At 50.3% G+C, this 18569-nt stretch overlaps 1 protein-coding gene across 1 annotated transcript; it reads left to right on the top strand.

The window, feature by feature from the left end:
• Positions 1-10181: 10181 nt before the first annotated feature.
• Positions 10182-11388, top strand: ID1 (inhibitor of DNA binding 1). The gene is made up of 2 exons (XM_055303191.1): positions 10182-10717; positions 10941-11388. The coding sequence occupies exons 1-2, from the start codon at positions 10295-10297 to the stop codon at positions 10980-10982; spliced, it is 465 nt and encodes a 154-aa protein (XP_055159166.1). The 5' UTR covers positions 10182-10294; the 3' UTR covers positions 10983-11388.
• Positions 11389-18569: the final 7181 nt, after the last annotated feature.

The raw sequence follows: 18569 nt of genomic DNA, 5'->3' as shown, positions 1-18569 counted from the left end.
GTCCTCAGACCCCAGGACAGCAGTGGCCCTTTGTCAGGCCACAGGAAAGCCCCACCCCCCTCCATCTGCAGGGGACCCAGGGAGGGGCCCAGACTGGCGGGCTCCAGCCTCCCTGTCCATTGTTCTGGGGTCTCTTTGGAAAACAGGATGAGAGGCAAAAGGTAGGCCTAAGCCTGGACCCCTGTACTCCCTGAAATGACCCGGGAGTCCAGCAAAGACCCCCTAGGGTAGAGGTTCGGCAGCAGTCCCCGTTTCACAGATGGGGAAACTGAGGTCCAGAATGAGGAAGGGACTTGGCAGAGGTTTCACAGCTGTGAAGGACAGAGAACTTGAAGCCTCCACACCCTCATGTGCCTGTCCTTGGCCCCTGCTGGGTTTGGGGGATGGAGAAATGAAACCCCTGAAAGGACACACAAGTGTATTCTAGTTCCCATTTCCTTTTTTTTTTTTTTTTAAGATTTTGTTTATTTATTCATGAGAGACACAGAGAGAGAGAGGCAGAGACACAGGCAGAGGGAGAAACAGGCTCCCTGTGGGGAGCCCAATGCAGGACTTGATCCCAGGCCCCGGGGATCATGACCTGAGCCACCCCGGTGTCCCCTGGTTCCCATTGCTGAGTGCTTGCTTACTGTGCGCTAAATACTGAAGTGTCTGTCAAAACTGTCATGACACACTGCCTCCCCGTTTTGTACATGAGAAAACATGAGGGCCATGAGGTAACAATTCGTTGATTCAATAGATATTACTCTAAATATTGCTCTATTCTAAGTACCATGCTGTGTGACTTTGACCTCACTGATAATTAGTGCAATTTCACAACCGTTTTTTTTTTTTTTTTTTTTTAGTCTCTATGCCCAACATGGGGCTCAAGGTCACAACCCTGAGATCAAGAATTGCATGCTCTACCGATTGAGCCAGCCAGGTGCCACTCCTTCCCCATGCTGTGTGACCTTGAGCAAGTCACTTACCCTCTCTGGGCCAGGCCCTGGGGACATAGCAGTGACCACAGGAGACATAGTTCTTGTCCTCCTAGAGCTCACAGCCCAGGGAGAGCATGGGGTAGAGGCAGATGGACAACATCCAAGAAAACAAAGATCATTTCAGGTGGAGATAAATTCTATGAATAATTAAGACCAGGAGAATATGCAAGAAAGTGAACACCCAAAGAAGGTTCTAAGAAGACCTCTGAGAAGGTGACGTTTAACCTGAACTTGAAGAAGGAGAAGTCTTGTGAAGATCTGGATGAGTGCTCTAGGGAGAGGGAATGGCAAGGGCAAAGGCCCTGAGGTAGGAGCTGCTCCTGTAGTAAAGGAGGCCACGTGGGCCACAAGAGAAAGGGCAGGGCGGGCGATGAGGTCTGTAGCGGTGGGCAGGGGCTGCCGGCTGGGGAGGGGTTTGGACTTATTCTCTGTGTGATGGGCAGAGAGGCGGTGTTGGCAGAGGCACGGTTCTGGGGGGTAGAGTGTATATGGGGGGGGGCTTGTCGTCTCCTGTTACAAGGGAGGGGGCGGGGACAGCCAGAGCCAAAGGTCTCTCCCCCGCAGCTCCGGCAGTCCCAGCCCAGAGGCGCCGGCCTGGCGGCTGGAAGACCATGCTGTGGGCACATCTGGGGAACAGCTGCCGGGCCAGAGGAGGTCACGTGGCACAGGCAGGCCCGCCCTGGAGCCTTCAAGGCCAAGACTCCGGGAGGGGCAGTGGTGAGCATGCCTGACACGAACCCGCATCAAAAAGGATGCACTCTGCAGCGTAGACACACACATGCACACAAGCCCCGCAGCCCCATGCTGCCACTGCCTCAGGAGCCAGACACCCTACAGTGGATGCCGCATCCCAGCTGTGTGATCTGAAGCAAATCACTCAACTTCTCTGGGCCTCAGTGGCCTCAGTGGTCAAGGGAACATAATATTACTACTTAGGTCATGGGTCTTCTTTTTTTCGGTTGACAGATAGTCACTGGGTGTCCCTCACTGTGTGCCAGGAGCTGTACCAGGCCCTGGGTTACAGCAGGGAAGAGGACAGCCTGGTCCCTGCCCTCCTGAGCTCACTATCTTTGGTTAAAACTTTGTCACCATGCCTGATGCAGAATGAGCACTTAGAACATGGGACTCATTTGCCCTGAGCCCTGGAGGCCCACAGGGGGAACTTGAAGGCAAAAAAAAAAAAACAAAAAAAAAAAACCTTTTTTTTTTAAAGATTTTGTTTATTTATTCATGGGAGACACACACACAGAGAGAGAGAGAGAGAGAGAGAGAGAGAGAGAAGCAGAGACACAGGCAGAGGGAGAAGCAGGCTCCATGCAGGGAGCCCGATGTGGGACTCGATCCTGGGACTCCAGGATCACACCCTGGGCCGAAGGCAGACGCTCCAACCACTGAGCCACCCAGGTGCCCCAAATAAATACAATCTTAAAAAAAAGAAAGAAAGAAAGAAAGAAGAAAGAAAGAAAGAAAGAAAGAAAGAAGGGAGGGAGGGAGGTGTGGGGACAGAGAAAGACCACCTCTTAGTATAGCTTATTCACTCTCCCAGCCACTGGACCAAAAGGACTAAGCATTCTCTCCACTTCACAGCTGAGGAAACAGGTACAGCTTGCTCATGGTAGAGCCAGGATTTGAAGGTGTAAAGGGCTGGTGGTCCCTCATCCTCTCTGGCCCCGGTATTCCCATCTGTGAAATGGCACGTGATAACAATACAGCTGCTGCCAGCCCCGGGAGGAGCTGGGCAAATCAGATGGTGCTGGGTATGTGTAAAGGGCTTCCAAAAAGACCAGGGGCATGAACCCTGGGTTGGGACCATGGGGGTTCCTTTAATGAGTCCTCTGAATTTCCTGGCTACCAAAAGAGGAGTCTGCTTTCCTCAGCTGACCTAGTAGGTCGGACTGGGAGAAGAAGGCTCCCCCAGTGCACACTCCCAAGGAGAGGGTGAGAAAAAAATGCCCATTTGGCAACCAAATAAACTGGCAGTCTTTATTTAAACTTCTTGTCAAGCTTGAAAAATGTAAGAGATAATAACCAATGTCTGGCAGTACTGAAAATTTTCTGGAAAGGAATGAAGCCAACTCTTCCACATAGGCCTGGGATGGGTGCGAGTATAGGAAGGTGTCACTATTTCAGTTGTGAAGTCTGAAGGGAATACAGAGAAGAGAATATCTCAGGCGGTCTGGAAGCCCATCTCACAGAGCTCCTAAAAACCCCTGGAAGCAGAACTGTAACCAAAGAAGCCCCACAGTCTGACCTGGAATTGGCCAGTTACTACTACCACCCACTGTTTAGTACATGTGCTGCCGAAGCGAGCACCTGCCGCCTAGTGTTTAGTGAGCATCTACGATGTACCAAGACCATGGCAGGCACTTTGCGAGCCTAATCTCGATGACGCTTCACAGTAACCTTAGGGAGGTGGGAACTTCTATCATCATTATGCCAATGGGGAAGCAGAGGCTCAGAGAGGTGGATGGTGTTCCTTCAGGTCACACAGTGTAAGGATTTGAAGCCTAAGCTGTTGGACCCTGCCCCAGGCCTTTCAACTATTCCACAGCCAGTTGCTTCTCAAATTGTCAAACTTTGTCCAGACACCAGTGCCCCCACACATCTTCATTCTGGCCATTTCTCCTTATGTTTTTCCTACATAGAATGCTCAGAGGATAAGTCACCTCCTCCAGGGAGCCTCCCTGATTTCCTCCAAGGTAGAACTCACCCTTTGTGTTTCTTTTCTTTCTTTTTTTTTTCTTTGTGTTTCTAAGGCACCTACTGGGAAATTTTCATAATATAGTCTTTTTTTAAAGATTTTATTTATTCATAGAGACACAGCTAGAGAGAGAGGCAGAGGGAGAAACAGCATAATATAGTCTTGATGTGAGAATAATTCCTTTTTTTTCAAGATTTTATTTATTTATTCATGAGAGACAGAGAGAGAGAGAGAGAAAGAGAGAGAGCAGGGACATAGGCAGAGGGAGAAGCAGGCTCCACTCAGTGAGCCCCATGTAGGACTTGATCCTAGGACTCCAGGATCATGCCCTGGGGTGAAGGCAGGGGCTAAACTGCTGAGCCACCCAGGGATCCCCAATAATTCCTTTCTATAGCCCGTGGCCAGCACAGGACCTGGCAGGAGGTGGGTGTTCATGAATGTTATGTGCACTTAACTTTAAAGGGTCCTTATTTTCCCTTGACCTTCTTTCTCTATTTGCCTGCAGAGTGGCATTGACATTCTATCTCATTCTGACAAACAGGCCAGAGGGAGGAACACTAACCATTTGGAGCTGGCTTTTTATTAAACAAAGTAGTACACGAATCCATTTTTGTTTTAAAATATATTCAAGAAATGCCCAAGTGTAACAGATCATAGACTGAAATGTAAAACCCAACACTATGGGGCAGCCCAAGTGACTCAGCGGTTTAGCGCTGCCTTCAACCCAGGGCGTGATCCTGGAGACCCAGGATCGAGTCCCACGTCAGGCTTCCTGAATGGAGCCTGCCTCTCCCTCTGCCTGTGTCTCTGCCTCTCTCTGTCTCTGTCTCTGTTTCTCTCTCTGTGTGTGTGTCTCTCATGAATAAATAAATAAAATCTTAAAAAAAAAAAAAAACCCAACACTATAAAATGTCTGGAAAATATAGGAGGGGAAAACTTTTGTGATCTTGAGGCTATGATTTCTTAGATATGATCAGGGAAGCATGATCTATAAAATAAAAAATTGAGAAATTGGATTTCATCAAAATTTAAAACTTCTTCAAAAGATACTGTTTGAAAGGATGCAAAGAACAGACACAGAAAAAATAGTTGCAAATCATATGTCTGGGGATTTGGGTTCAAAATATATAAAGAACTCTTTTTTTAAGTTTTTTTTAATATTTATTTATTTATTTATTTATGATAGACAGAGAGAGAGAGAGAGAGAGAGAGAGAGGCAGAGACACAGGAGGAGGGAGAAGCAGGCCCCATGCGGGGAGCCCAACGCGGGACTCGATCCCGGGACTCCAGGATCACACCCTGGAACAAAGGCAGGCGCTAAACCGCTGAGCCACCCAGGGATCCCTAAAATATATAAAGAACTCTTATAACTCAACAAGAAGAAAACAAATGAAAAGAAGTGGGCGAAAGATTGACCGGTAGCAGGAGGGACTTTTGTGATGGAATTGTTCTGTGTCTTCACTATGGCAGTGGTCGTGTAAGTCTGCACGTGTAATAACATCATATAGAAATAAGATTGCATAGAACTAAATACACACACAAGTGAGTGTGTATAAAGCTGGTGAAAGGTGTTTGTGATATTGTACTGCCAGATGCTGCCATCAGGGAACCTGGGTGAAGGCTATGAGGGATCTCTCTGTATTGTTTCTTATGACTATATGCGAATCTAGAGTTATCTAATTTTTTTAAAGATTTTATTTATTTATTCATGGGAGACACAGAGAGAGAGACAGAGACACAGGCGGAGGGAGAAGCAGGCTCCATGCAGGGAGCCTGACACGGGACTCGATTCCAGGTCTCCAGGATCACGCCCTGGGCTGAAGGCAGACTCTGAATCACTGAGCCACCCAGGTGTCCCTCTAATACTTTTTTTAATGAGCAAAAGAAGTAAATGAGCCTTCACCTAAGAAGATATATGAATGGCATACATATAAGCACATGAAAAGATGCTCAACATCTGTAGTCATTAGGACAATGCAAATTAAAGTCACAGTGAGATACATCAACCCATCTATTAGAATGGCTGAAAAAGACTGAGCAAACCCTGAGAGAGGACATGGAGGAAGTCGACTCTCAGTGCCACTGATAAGCATGTACACGGAATACCCCCTTGGGAAAACAGGTAAGCAATTTCTTATAAAGTTACATAAAAACCTACGTTGTGATCCAGTGACTTCACTACTATTTGTCTAAAAGAAATCAAAGCGTAGATTCATAGGAACACTTGTACACAAATGTTTGTAGCAGTTTTATTTGTACAACCCCCAAACTACAAACAACCCAAAAGTCCAGGACAGGTGAATGGATAAGCAAATCGTGGCAGATCCGTATACCACTACTACTCTGCAGTAACAATGGAATGACCATGGATGAATCTCAAAATAATTAGGTGGAGTTCAAGAAACAAGGCTGAAAGCCTTTTTTTTTTTTTTTTTTTTTTGGAGGAAAGAGTATACATACAATATATATTGTACTCCCTTTATATAAAATTCTAGAAAAGGCAAAGTAATCTATAGAGAGAGGAGTGAGTGACTGCCTGGGCACTGGGTAGAAGAGGCGGAGGGTGGGGTTAGGAGGGGCAGAGAAAAACTTTTAGAGCTAAAGAAGTGTATGTTAATGTTCTTGATTATGGTGATGGTTTATGGGTATGTATGCCTGTCTAAAGTTATCAGATTGTACCCATTAAATATATGCAGTTAGCGTGTGTCAGTTACACTTCAGTAACACTGTTGAAGACAAAATGTAAGAACGAAATACCCACGTGAAGATAAGAGTGAAAGTCCTACTTCATATTGTTCTCCTTCCCTCACTCTTCACAGTGGTGAGTAATGTCAGGAATTTGATGTTTATCTTTTTTTCTAATATTTTTGTTGAATGCAATTTATTTGTTTGTTTATTTAAAATTTTAAAAAAGTAATTCCCTACCCTCAACATGGGCTTTGAACTCACAACCCCATGATCAAGAGTCCCATGCTCCAGGACAGCCCAGGTGGCTCAGCAGTTTAGCACCCTCTTCAGCCCAGGGCATGATCCTGAAGACAGGGGATGGAGTCCCAAGTCGGGCTCCCTGCATGGAGCCTGCTTCTCCCTCCGCCTGTGTCTCTGACTCTCTCTCTCTGTGTGTGTGTCTCATGAATAAATAAATAAAATTAAAAAAAAAAAAAAAAGAGTCCCATGCTCCACAGATTAAGCCAGCTAGGCACTCTTGTTGAGGTGCAATTTAAATACAATGAAATGCAGGGACACCTGGGTGGCTCAATGATCAAGCTCCTGCCTTAGGCTCAGGGCCTGATCCTGGGGTCCTGGGATTGAGTCTCACATTGAGCTCCCCACAGAGAGCCTGCTTCTCCCTCTGCCTGTGTCTCTGCCTCTCTGTGTGTCTCTCATGAATAAGTAAGTAAAATCTTAAAAAACAGAAAGGTAGATAAATAAAATGACCTGCACAAAAGTATATAATCCAATGTGTTAAAAAAAAATCCAATGTGTTTTGATTAATTCATACACTGTGTACCACACACCTCGCCATCATATAGAATATTTCCATCATTCCAGAAAGTTCCCTCACACCCCTTCCCTGGCAACTTCCACCCTCCACTCCCAGAAACAACTACCATTCTGATTTCTTTCGCCAAAGATTAGTTATGCCCATTCTAGAACTTCATATAAGGAAAAATCACACAGTACTGTGTTTGGAATTTTTCCACAGCTTGATTCTCTCTTTTAAATTTTTTTTTAAATTTATTTATTTATGATAGTCACACAGAGAGAGAGAGGCAGAGACATAGGCAGAGGGAGAAGCAGGCTCCATGCACCGGGAGCCCGATGTGGGATTCGATCCCGGGTCTCCAGGATCGCGCCCTGAGCCAAAGGCAGGCGCCAAACCGCTGCGCCACCCGGGGATCCCTGATTCTCTCTTTTAAAAATTCATTTCCAAAAATAAAAATAAAAATTCATTTCCAGGTACACTTGTACTTGGGAGCAGTATGTTTGCTTTTTTTACACGCAAGAAGTCCTACCTTGGCCACTAGTCTAATGGTTACTCTACCAAGAGTAGAATCTAGGTATCTCTCAGCCCTTCTTCCCACCTGCTGCATAGACATTCCATAGCACCCATGTTCCATTCATAGTGTATATGTTCCATTCATAGTTCATCTAATGCCCCTGTGGGTGGACATTTAGGTTACCTCAACTTCCCCTCTTGAAAATAGCACCTCAGTGAATGTCCTTGGGCAGACATCCTTGTGTCTGTGTGTGTAAGTTTCTCTGGAATTGATGCCAGCAAGGAGAATTGCTGGGTCAGTTAATAAACACTGGGTAATGAATTAATATTCTAATTTCTTCTGGCTGGTCATTGTCTTCCCAATTCTTTAGCAATTGTTTTGGACAGCAAAATGTTCTTGCCAGTTATTAGAAGATTGCTAAACAAGGCTTAGGGAGTTTGGAGAGTTTGGGGGTGTGGTAAAAGGGATGAAGAGTCCAGTTAATTAATTAATAATGTCTCTTTCCTTTGAAGCTGGTCTCACTGATTGGTTTTCCTGGTTCTCCCATGTTGAGGCAGAAGCCAGGTTTACTGGCCCCCTCCCCCAGACTTCTGTGGGAAAAGGAAACCTGCTGATGCCCAGTGAATTAATTGCTGGGGGATGGGGAGGAGGAGGGACCATAACCATAATACCAACTCTCTCCGTGGTGGGCAAAGTATTTTAGCCATGCCAAAGCTCCACGTCCCTGGGTGGCTATTCTAAACATTGGTGTCTCCAGCTTCTGGCCAATCTGGGGCTCCAAAAGCTCCGACTCCCTACCCTGGAAGGGAGGGATTGCTTTACAATAAAGTGCCCCTGTTAAAATAATGCAGCCATTACAAGAGCTATGCCTCTAGGGAGACTTTTCCGGCCTCAGTTTCCTCCTTTGCATAAAGAAACCAAAGAACTCCTCTCTAGAGTTGTGACTAGGATTACAGAAGATGGTAAAGGCAATGGCTTTACACACAATGAAATACACGTGCCTTGCACGAACTAAGAATTCAATAAGCCACTTTGTCATTAATATCAAAATGCCAGGCAAATGCTATATTAGGAGTCAGAGAGGGGGGAATCCCTGGGTGGCTCAGCGGTTTAGGGCCTGCCGAGGGCCCAGGGCGCGATCCTGTAGACCCGGGATCGAGTCCCGCGTCGGGCTCCCTGCGTGGAGCCTGCTTCTCCCTCTGCCTGTGTCTCTGCCTCTCTCATGAATAAATAAAATCTTAAAAAAAAAAAAAAAAAGCCTCAGAGAGGGCCGGAGACAACTAACTTCACCCAGCAGCAAAGTTGGGATGAGAACTCTCCCCCTGCAGCCAGGGTGCCGAGGAAGCGGTGAAGAAACGTCCCAGGGGCCTGAGGTGTGAGCCCGGCGGGGCGATTCCCAGGTGTGGAGCAGGGAAGGCGACCCTCGGCCAGAGACCGCGCCCGCCAGGAGCGCATTCCCCGCTTCCCGCCCGAGGTCCGCAGGTGACTGGCCGAGCGCGGCGCAGTGGGGGAGCGCTCCGGCCGGGTTTGCCGTCTCCATGGCGACCGCCCGCGCGGCGCCAGCCTGACAGCCCGTCCCGGTTTTATGAATGGGTGACGTCACGGGCCTGGCGTCTAACGGTCTGAGCCGCTTGTTCAGACGCTGACACAGACCCGCCCGGGAGGTGGGGGGCGGGGGGGGTGAGCCTGGAGCTCCGCAGCTGCCGCGCCGTGGGAGGGAGACCCTGATCAGAGGTCTTGGGGGTGGGGGGGAAGGGGACAGGAAACAGCCAAAAAAGGGAGAAAAATTCTAAAATCACTAGTTGATGCAGATTTAGGGAATCTTTGCAGGGGATGCAGCCCCCCTCTGGGGGCCTTCTATCTAGTTCATGTCCCAGAGGATCCGCCCCCGATCCTAGAGGAAGACTTTCCCGAATTAATTGCTCCCACCCAGAGGGGCCTGGGTAAATCCTCCCAGGTCCCAGGAACATTAACCAGCAACTTTCTCTGGGAATTGGGTAAGGGAGACCAGCTTTGGGGAGCAGAGGGTAAAGGAAGGCCGGCTTTAAGTTTTGTGCCAGACCCAGGAGGTCGGGCTCCCAGAAGCCCAGGCTCTAGTCGTGGGCTCTCTAGATAAGCCAGAGCCAGCCGCTTCCGCACTGAAGCCTCAATTTCTCCCATCTGTAAAATGGAGCTGGAGAGGTGAGAAAATGAACCTGAGAAAAGTGATTCCAGAAGTCTTCGTTCCCGGCAATGCCTCCTTTGCGAGAAGCTCAAGGTAGCCCTGGCCTGGCACTAGCCACCCCGCCCCGTGCCCTTCCACTCCCGGTTCTTGAGACTCGGGCTCCCTTTCCGAGGCTGCGAGGGTGCACTCGTAGAGCAGGAGGCGGGCCCCAGAAGCACCGAAGGCCACGCCTCAAGACCGCCCATTGGCTGCTTTTGAACCTCTGAGCCCGCCTCTGGCGGCGGGGCAGAGGGGAGGGGGGGGAGCCGCGGCGTCTCTATAAAAGCTGCTGCGGGGGTGCCGCGGGCGCGTTCTACAACCGTCTCTCCCCCGCCCCGAGGCCTAGGCTCCCGCCGGGTGTCCGCCTCCTTGCGCTTCGGCTCCCCGCTCTTACTCCGACGCCAGCATCATGAAGGTCGCCAGTGGCAGTGCCGCGGCCGCCGCGGGCCCCAGCTGCGCGCTGAAGGCCGGCAAGACGGCGGGCGGCGCGGGCGAGGTGGTGCGCTGTCTGTCCGAGCAGAGCGTGGCCATCTCGCGCTGCGCCGGGGGCGCCGGGGCGCGCCTGCCCGCCCTGCTCGACGAGCAGCAAGTGAACGTGCTGCTCTACGACATGAACGGCTGCTACTCGCGCCTCAAGGAGCTGGTGCCCACCCTGCCCCAGAACCGCAAGGTGAGCCGGGTGGAGATCCTCCAGCACGTCATCGACTACATCTGGGACCTGGAGTTGGAGCTGAACTCGGAATCCCAAGTCGGGACCCCGGGAGGCCGGGGGCTCCCCGCCCGGGCTCCGCTCAGCACCCTCAACGGCGAGATCAGCGCCCTGGCGGCCGAGGTGAGATGAGCATTTTCTTCCTACAGTTGGGGACACAGGCCCCGAGGGAGGCGGAGGGGGGTGAGCCTTGGCTCTACAGCCGCCCCATCCTTTCGGGCACCTGGCTGTGCAGGGATGCCCGAGGAGATCGGAAGAAGCGCGCTCTCAAAAGTGTCTCCTGGGGAAGGTCTTGCAGCCTCGTCCCCTCCGACCCGCCCGTCTCACCTCTCTCTCGTTTTCACAGGCGGCCTGTGTTCCGGCGGACGATCGCATCTTGTGTCGCTGAAGCGCCTCTCTCCAGGACTGGCGGACCCCAGCCCTCCAGGGGGCGAGAAGAACCCGTGCTCTGATCCTGCCGAGCGCCTCGCTGGAGCTGGGGAGGACACACGATTGAGATTGAGCTCAGCGACCGGTGGGGCGCTTGCTGGATCCAGCCCAGGGCCGGGGGACGGAGGGCTGACTCCACACCTACCAACCACCAGAGACTTGGGGGACCCCTCCCCGGTGTGTTTCTATTTTTTGAAAAGCAGACATTTTAAAAAATGGTCACGTTTGGTGCTTCTCAGATTTCTGAGGAAATTAATTGCTTTGTATTGTATATTACAATGATCACCGAGAATATTGTTTTACAATAGTTCTGTGGGGTGGTTTTCTTTTTTTGTTATTAAACAAACACTTTAGACTGCGGTAAAGTTGCAGTGATTTCTTGGACTGAGGGGAGGGCCTTGGGATGCGGGTGACCCCTGACTCTTCACAGCTGGTGCTGGGGTGGGGGGGAGGGGTACTTAGAAGGCCACATCTGGACTGTCGGTTTTACCGACCTGAACTGAGTGTTTTCCGGTGTCTTTAAAGTCTATTCTTTCCCCATCACTGGTCATTTCCCTGCTCCCTGGTGTCATAAAATTAAATCCTTTAGACCTCTAGGGTTTCTCCAAGGGGTCTTGGGCCATCTGGGTCACCTGGGGAGGTTGTTAAAGTGCAGATCAACCTGCCAAGGCCCACTGTCACTTAAGTATTCAACAGGCCATTTAAGTTGGAGAACCAGGTCACTGAGCCACGTCCATCTTTGCCAACATAGGGGAGGGGGAGACCAAGACCTACAGGGGAAAACTTGCTGAGAGCCTGTCTGAGGCAGGACTTCTGTCCCCCCATTCCCCGGTGGGAGGTGCCTCCCCAGTTGGGCTGCCTAGCCCTGGATTGTAGCAGGCTGCCCTGGGGCTCCCAGCTTGTCCAAGTGGGTGAGCAAGTTGGCAGGGCCAGCCTGGGCACAGCTGCTGGGCCACCTGCTCTGGGTCCAGGCTCAGCCCCCTCACCCTGGCCTGGCTATGCCAATAGCTCACGCAGACCAACCTCTCTCCCCCAGGGTTCCCGTGTGGGCTGGGGAGGAATGGGAGAGTCCGTCCCCAGCTCTTGAGCAGGAAAAAGCTGTCATTGGCAAGGGGCTATCTGCCTGGACATGTGTGAGTTTGCACACAGAGGAGTGCATAGGAGTGTCTGGGCCTGTGTTTGTGACATGAGTGAACTGGTAGCTCCCCCCGCCTGTGGGGCTGGGTCATCTGCTGTGTACAGGCCTAGGGGTGTGGATGAGGATAAGGCATGGGGGGTGTGCGGAAGGGCAAATGCGAGCACATGTGTTCTGCAGATAAGTGTGCAACCTCCAGCTGTTTGGGCTTCTGTGTTCTGCCCAAATGCATTATGGGCATCTCTGCATGGGTCTGGCTTGATGGATGGGTTTGTGTGTCCAGGAGCTTCAGAACCACACTGTGGGTTTCTAAGTGTGTAATTGTTCTGTAAGTTGGCTGGCATTCCTGGGTCTCTGCTGGTCTGGGGTGGAGGTGGGGGCAGCTGTGCTCAGGAAACGCTCCATCAGAAGCTCAAGTACCAACCTTCGGAGCAACTGTTAGGCCCTGCGGACACCATCCTTGGAGTATCCCGACCACATCAGTTACCATGTATTACTCGGGGACACACCGAGCCCCAACCTAAGGGCATAGAACTTAGTCCAGAGAGGGTCAGGCCTATTAATACATTTTGTCCGTAAATAGAATAAAATAAATGCCACCTGGTACCATGAGCGGGATCCATGCTCTCTACTCTTTACATCAGATCCCATGGATCCCCATGGGGCTAAATTTAGGCAGGATTCTGATCCCAGGTTTACAAGGAGAAACCGAGGCAGCATCAAGGACAAATGAAAGATCATCACCCGCTGAGCACTAACCCTAGGCCAGGTGCCACCCCACCCCAGCACATGATGGACTTAATCAAAGAACAATATTTGGAGGCAAATCATGCCCTTTGCTATTTCCCGCTCAACACCCGACCCCGCTGCCCTTGCAGAGCGTTAACTTCCCCGGATTGCAGAGAATCCACGGAATAGGGCACTTACTACGCCGTGTTTGATAGTTACAAATTGTCACTATTAACTGTCGCCCGGGTGCCCTTGGAGTGCCTCAGAGGCACACGTGTGCACCCACTGCCTCCCGGGGCGGCCCCCCGCCAGCCCACCCACGGGCACGTGGGCGTGCCCCCGCGTCCTGCCGCCCGGCGGGGAAGGGGAAGGGGCCGCGGCGGGGGCGGGGGCCTCGGCCCCCTCCCCGCCGTGCAGGCGCACTCTGGCTTCCACGTTTCCCTCTTTTCCCCTTTGGCCGGGGCCCAGCCCATCTGGAGGCCCGCTCGGCGGCGGCCTGGGAGCGTTTCCATCAGCTGGGCCCGAGGAATGCGGAGCTATTTAACCTGAGCATCCCCAGGTGTACGGAGGCGCCTGGCTGTCTGGGGCCCGCCGCCTTTGGCACGGCCGCGCTAGACAAACAGCGCCGCCCCCGCCCTGCCCCTCCGCCCGCAGCTGCAGCCGGGCCTGGGAACGGGCGGGCGCTGGGCTTGCATCAGGCTCGCCTCGCGGGGTGGGGGTGGGGCCGGGGGCCGGCGTGACTCTGCGTGCGTGCGTGTGTGTGTGTGTGTGTGTGTGTGTGTGTGTGTGTAACACGCACAGTCCCGCTCTGTGTGTGGAGTATGCAAAACTTTGGTGTGTGTGTGTAGCACACAAAGCCCTGCTCTGTATGTGTGTGTGTGTCACGCAAAACCCTGCCCTTTTCAGGGTGCTTGGAAAATCATTAACTCCTTAACCCCTCCTGGACCTGGTGCAGGGAGGAGCTGGGGGCAGAGGCTACAGAGAAACACCAGGACCAAGTTTCTTGGGCATTGGCTCCTGCCTGCCCAGGGCTGTGGGCCTGAAATCTGATGTGTGTGTGTGTGTGTGTGTGTGTGTGTGTGTGTGTGTGTTTCTTTAACAAACACTTATGGAGCACTTATTATGTACCAGGTATCATACTAAGCTCTTTTAAATTTAATTCATTTAATCCTCCTCACAGCTGTACAGGAACGATGATGCTATCGTGCTCATTTCAACAAAAATAACCAGAGCAACAACAATAATAATAGGCTCACATTTCAGTCGGGAGGCAGCTGGAACACAGCCTCTGGATCATCCTTGATGCTCATCACCTCACCTGTTTGTGCCTCTGTTTTCTCATTTGAGAAATGGGATCCAGAAGGTGGCTCCAAGGATCAATTGAATCAGTGCACAAAAGTTTAGCACCATGCAGCACCTCGGTGGCTCTGTCCGTTGAACATCTCTTGATTTCAGCTCAGTTCATGATTTTGGGGTCTGCAGGCCAGATCGAGCCCTGTGTTGGGCTCCATACTGAACCGAACCTCCTTGGGATTCTTTTTCTCCTTCTCCCCTACCCCAACTCTAAAAAAAAAAAAAAAAGAAAAAAAGAAAAAGATAAAAAAAACAAAAGTTTAGCAAGGTGTCTGGCTCATAGTGGACACAGTGTATGTTGGTGTAAAATGTCCTAAGCCCTTAGGAAGGGGGCTGTACAGGCCCATTGCTATTTCTACTTTTCAGTTGAGAAAAGCAGAGTCATCAGAGAGGTGAAGTAACACATCCAGCGCCACACCGGGACTCTCTCTGACTGAGAGGGCTTTTTAGAAATCGTTTGATCCAAACAAGGATATGAGGGGTTTCAGGTTCCCATAGGACATCCAATTGAGCTGTTTCATCATATTTCCAATTGAAATCATACCTAGTCATTATATATTTTTGTTTTAAATGCTTAAGCTAGGGATCCCTGGGTGGCGCAGCGGTTTGGCGCCTGCCTTTGGCCCAGGGCGCGATCCTGGAGACCCGGGATCGAATCCCATATCAGGCTCCCGGTGCATGGAGCCTGCTTCTCCCTCTGCCTGTGTCTCTGCCCCTCTCTCTCTCTCTCCTCTCTGTGACTATCATAAATAAATAAATTCAAAAAAAAAAAAAATTTAAATGCTTAAGCTAGAAAAAAATGCAAGATACATAATACATATCACAATTTTTGCAACCTATATTTTGGCTTTTTTTTTTTAAGATTTTATTATTTGAGAGATAGCACAAGCATGGGGAGCAGCAGGCAGAGGGAAAGCAGACTCACCACTGAGCAGGGAACTGAATGTAGGGCTCCATCCTAGGACCCAGGATCATGACCTGAGCCCAAGGCAGACGCTTAACCAACTGAGCCACTGGGGTCCCTCAGCATTTCTTAATTTAAAAAAAAAGGGGGGGCGGGAAATCCCTGGGTGGCGGCAGTGGTTTAGCGCCAGCCTTTGGCCTAGGGCGCGGTCCTGGAGACCGGGGATCGAGTCCCACGTCGGGCTCCCGGGGCATGGAGCCTGCTTCTCCCTCTGCCTGTGTCTCTGCCTCTCTCTCTCCTCTCTCTCTCTCTGTGACTATCATAAAAAAAAAAAAAAAAAAATTAAAAAAAAAAAAAAAGGGATGTCTGGGTGGTTTAACAGCTGAGTGTCAGCTCAGGTCGTGATCCTGGGATCTGAGATCGAGTCCCTCATCAGGCTCCCTGTAAGGAAGCCTGTGTCTCTGTCTCTCTCTCTCTGTGTGTCTCTCATGAATAAATAAATATAATTAAAAAAATAAAAATAAAAAAATCTAACTACAGTCTCTAAAGACGGAAATGGCCCAGGCTCTCTTGACCTCTAAGAGGTGCTGGGCCAGGTTCTGTATGACCGGGTCATGAGAGGCAGGTCACACAGCTAGATACAGTTCTTGAACCAGGTAGAGACCAACCAAAATGTGGAAATGTCTGATTCTGTCCTAGAGGTGGAGGGATCTCTGGGTTCTGTCCTAGAGGAAGAGGGATCTCTAGGCCCCCACTTCTGTACACTCTCCCCTCCACAGGGGTAAAAGGGTGCTTCACATACAACCAACCAGCCAACCTTACACCTGCCTATTTGAGTCACCCAGAGCTCAGAATTGGCTTAATAAGGTGTCCTGGTACCCCCCACATTTTGTCTCCTGAGACTAAAGCTCAGCCGTGTAACCTTTATTCATGCCAGCTACTCTCACTGAGCTCCAGGAACTGCTGGCTTTCCACTGCCCAGGGTCACACAGAGCAAGGCTTTCCTGGGACAGGCAGGCCCATGATCCCAGCCCGCCTGCCAGAGGGAAAGGAGGTGAGTCATGGCCAGGCCAGGGTCCGGGAAAGGGAAGGGAAGGGAAGAGAGGAAACCAGAAGGCCTGGAGGCGCATATGGTTGGAGGGGGAGCCCTTATCTTCCCAGACCCGCCCTGGCTGGTGCTTCCTGCCCTAGCTCTTGCAAAATCTTTTTCCCAGCGCTGCCCCCAAGGTGGGCGCCTTGGGCTATTACAGAGTTGCATCAAGGGCTTGTGCAAGGGGCAGCCAGGGGGTGAGGAGTGGGGAGCCAGTGGCTGGAGGCCAAGAGGGGCAAGAAAAGGCAGACTGGGTTTCTAGGCCCAGTGTCACTTCTCACTGGGCACTTGCTTCACATTCAGGCCCTCGGCTTTAAAATGGGTTTTATGGTCACTGTTCTGAGGTTTCAATGAGATCATCCTGACCCCATCCATTCCTCAAAAGCCCCAGGCTAGGCCATTGTCATATCTACCTGGAAAACTGTGCCAGCCTCAACTGGTGTATTCAATTCATAGTTACAAAGCTTCTATGTGCTGATGTGCTAGGAACTAACAATTTAAGTAAAAATTCTTGCCCTCTTGAAACATTCAAGTGGAAAAAGACAGTAAATAAACATGCATAGGTATAATCAGGGGTGAATTTAACCTTAAATGACTGAAGCTTAAACTTCGTCTTTTTTTTTTTTTTTTAAGATTTTATTTATTTACTCATGAGAGACATAGAGAGGCAGAGACACAGGCAGAGGGAGAAGCAGGCTCCATGCTGGGAGCCTGATGTGGACTTGATCCTGGGACGAAGGCAGGCGCTAAATCACTGTGCCACCCAGGGATCCCCTTCTTTTTTTAAGATTTTAATTTATTCATGAGAGACACACAGAGAGGCAGAGGGAGAAGCAGGCTCCCTACAGCGAGCTCCATGCGGTACTCCATCCCATGACCCCGGGATCAGGACCTGAGCCAAAGGCAGATGCTCAACCACTGAGCCACCCAGGTACCCCAAACTTTAACTTTTCTTGTTTAGAAAGAGTCCTAGCAAAAAAAAAAAAAAAAAAAAAAAGTCCTAGTAACTTGTTCGTGTTTTTTTTTTAACGTGTTTTTGCAAAATTTTGTAAAATTTGCAAACCGTTGTGTCTAGGTTGCAAAAATCCAGTTCCCACAAAATTAAGATTCTTCCCTGTAGCCTGCCTTTGGCCCAGGGCGCGATCCTGGAGACCCTGGATCGAATCCCACGTCGGGCTCCTGGTGCATGGAGCCTGCTTCTCCCTCTGCCTGTGTCTCTGCCTCTCTCTCTCTCTGTGTGACTATCATAAATAAATAAAAATTAAAAAAAAAAAAAAAAAAGATTCTTCCCTGTATATCCAAAAGGGGTGGCCCGACCGGAAGCTTGAAGGCCGCGAGAGGTGCACCAGAATCAAGTCTATGGGTGTTACTCCTTTCTTCAGCTTGAGACCCCAAGTTCCCCGAACGGCAGGGAGAGCTGGGTAGATGCGCACTCCAGCGCTCAGCTGAGCTCACCGGAGCCCCGGCGTGCGTGGGGCCGGTCCCGCTTCGGCCTTCCTGGGGTCACTGGCGCCCTCTGCCGGGAAGACCCAGAAGTGCGCCAGCGCGGGCGGGAAGCGGAGCCAGGGGCCTGCGGGCGGCGAAAGCTGGTGCCTTGGCGGCCTCTCGCGGACGGTGTGGGAACTGCAGCTGGGCCCGCGCGCGCGTTGGAAGAGCGTTTCCGCGCCTAGTATGTGAACGTGTGTCCGTGGTCTTGGACACCGCAGGCGACAAATCCAGAACTCTCCGCCCTCAGCCCTTGCTCTTATTAGCTATCTTTTCTCCCGCTGTCTCCTCCTCTTTCTTCTTCCTTGCTCTGTGACAGCCCCCTGACCTCCTTAGCTCTGTACATAAGAGCAGGAGATCTTGGGCAAATCCTTGAAATTTTTTTAAAAATTGTGAAATGTCTTATACATACAAAAGAGCAGATATTGCTCATGTATACAGTTTAAAGATAATAATAAATGGAACACCCTGCTTAAGAAATTAAAAATTAGTTCTTTTGAGGCCCCCGTATGCCCCTCTGGATAAAACCCCCACCCTGCCTACCACACATTGCCATTATTCAACTTTGTGCTAATCAATCATTTGTTCTTCTCTTATTTTTTCCACATATGTACAAGTGCGCCTCCTTAAATGCATTATTGCTTAATTTTACCTGCTTTTGCCTTTTGTATAATCATACAGCCTTAGTTCACTCACTTCCACTGCTGTATCATATTCCACAATGTGATTTATTTACCCAAACTCCTGTGGGTGAACCTTTGGGTTGTTGCATGGGTTTTGCTATTATTATTTTTTTTGGGGGGGGGTTTGCTATTATCATAATAGTGCTTCTCTGAATGTCCTTGTGCAT

The sequence above is a fragment of the Nyctereutes procyonoides genome, unplaced genomic scaffold (assembly GCF_905146905.1).
Source record: "Nyctereutes procyonoides isolate TBG_1078 unplaced genomic scaffold, NYPRO_anot_genome, whole genome shotgun sequence".
In the NCBI taxonomy this organism is placed as follows: Eukaryota; Metazoa; Chordata; class Mammalia; order Carnivora; family Canidae; genus Nyctereutes; species Nyctereutes procyonoides.
This window is presented reverse-complemented; position numbering and strand designations above follow the sequence as displayed.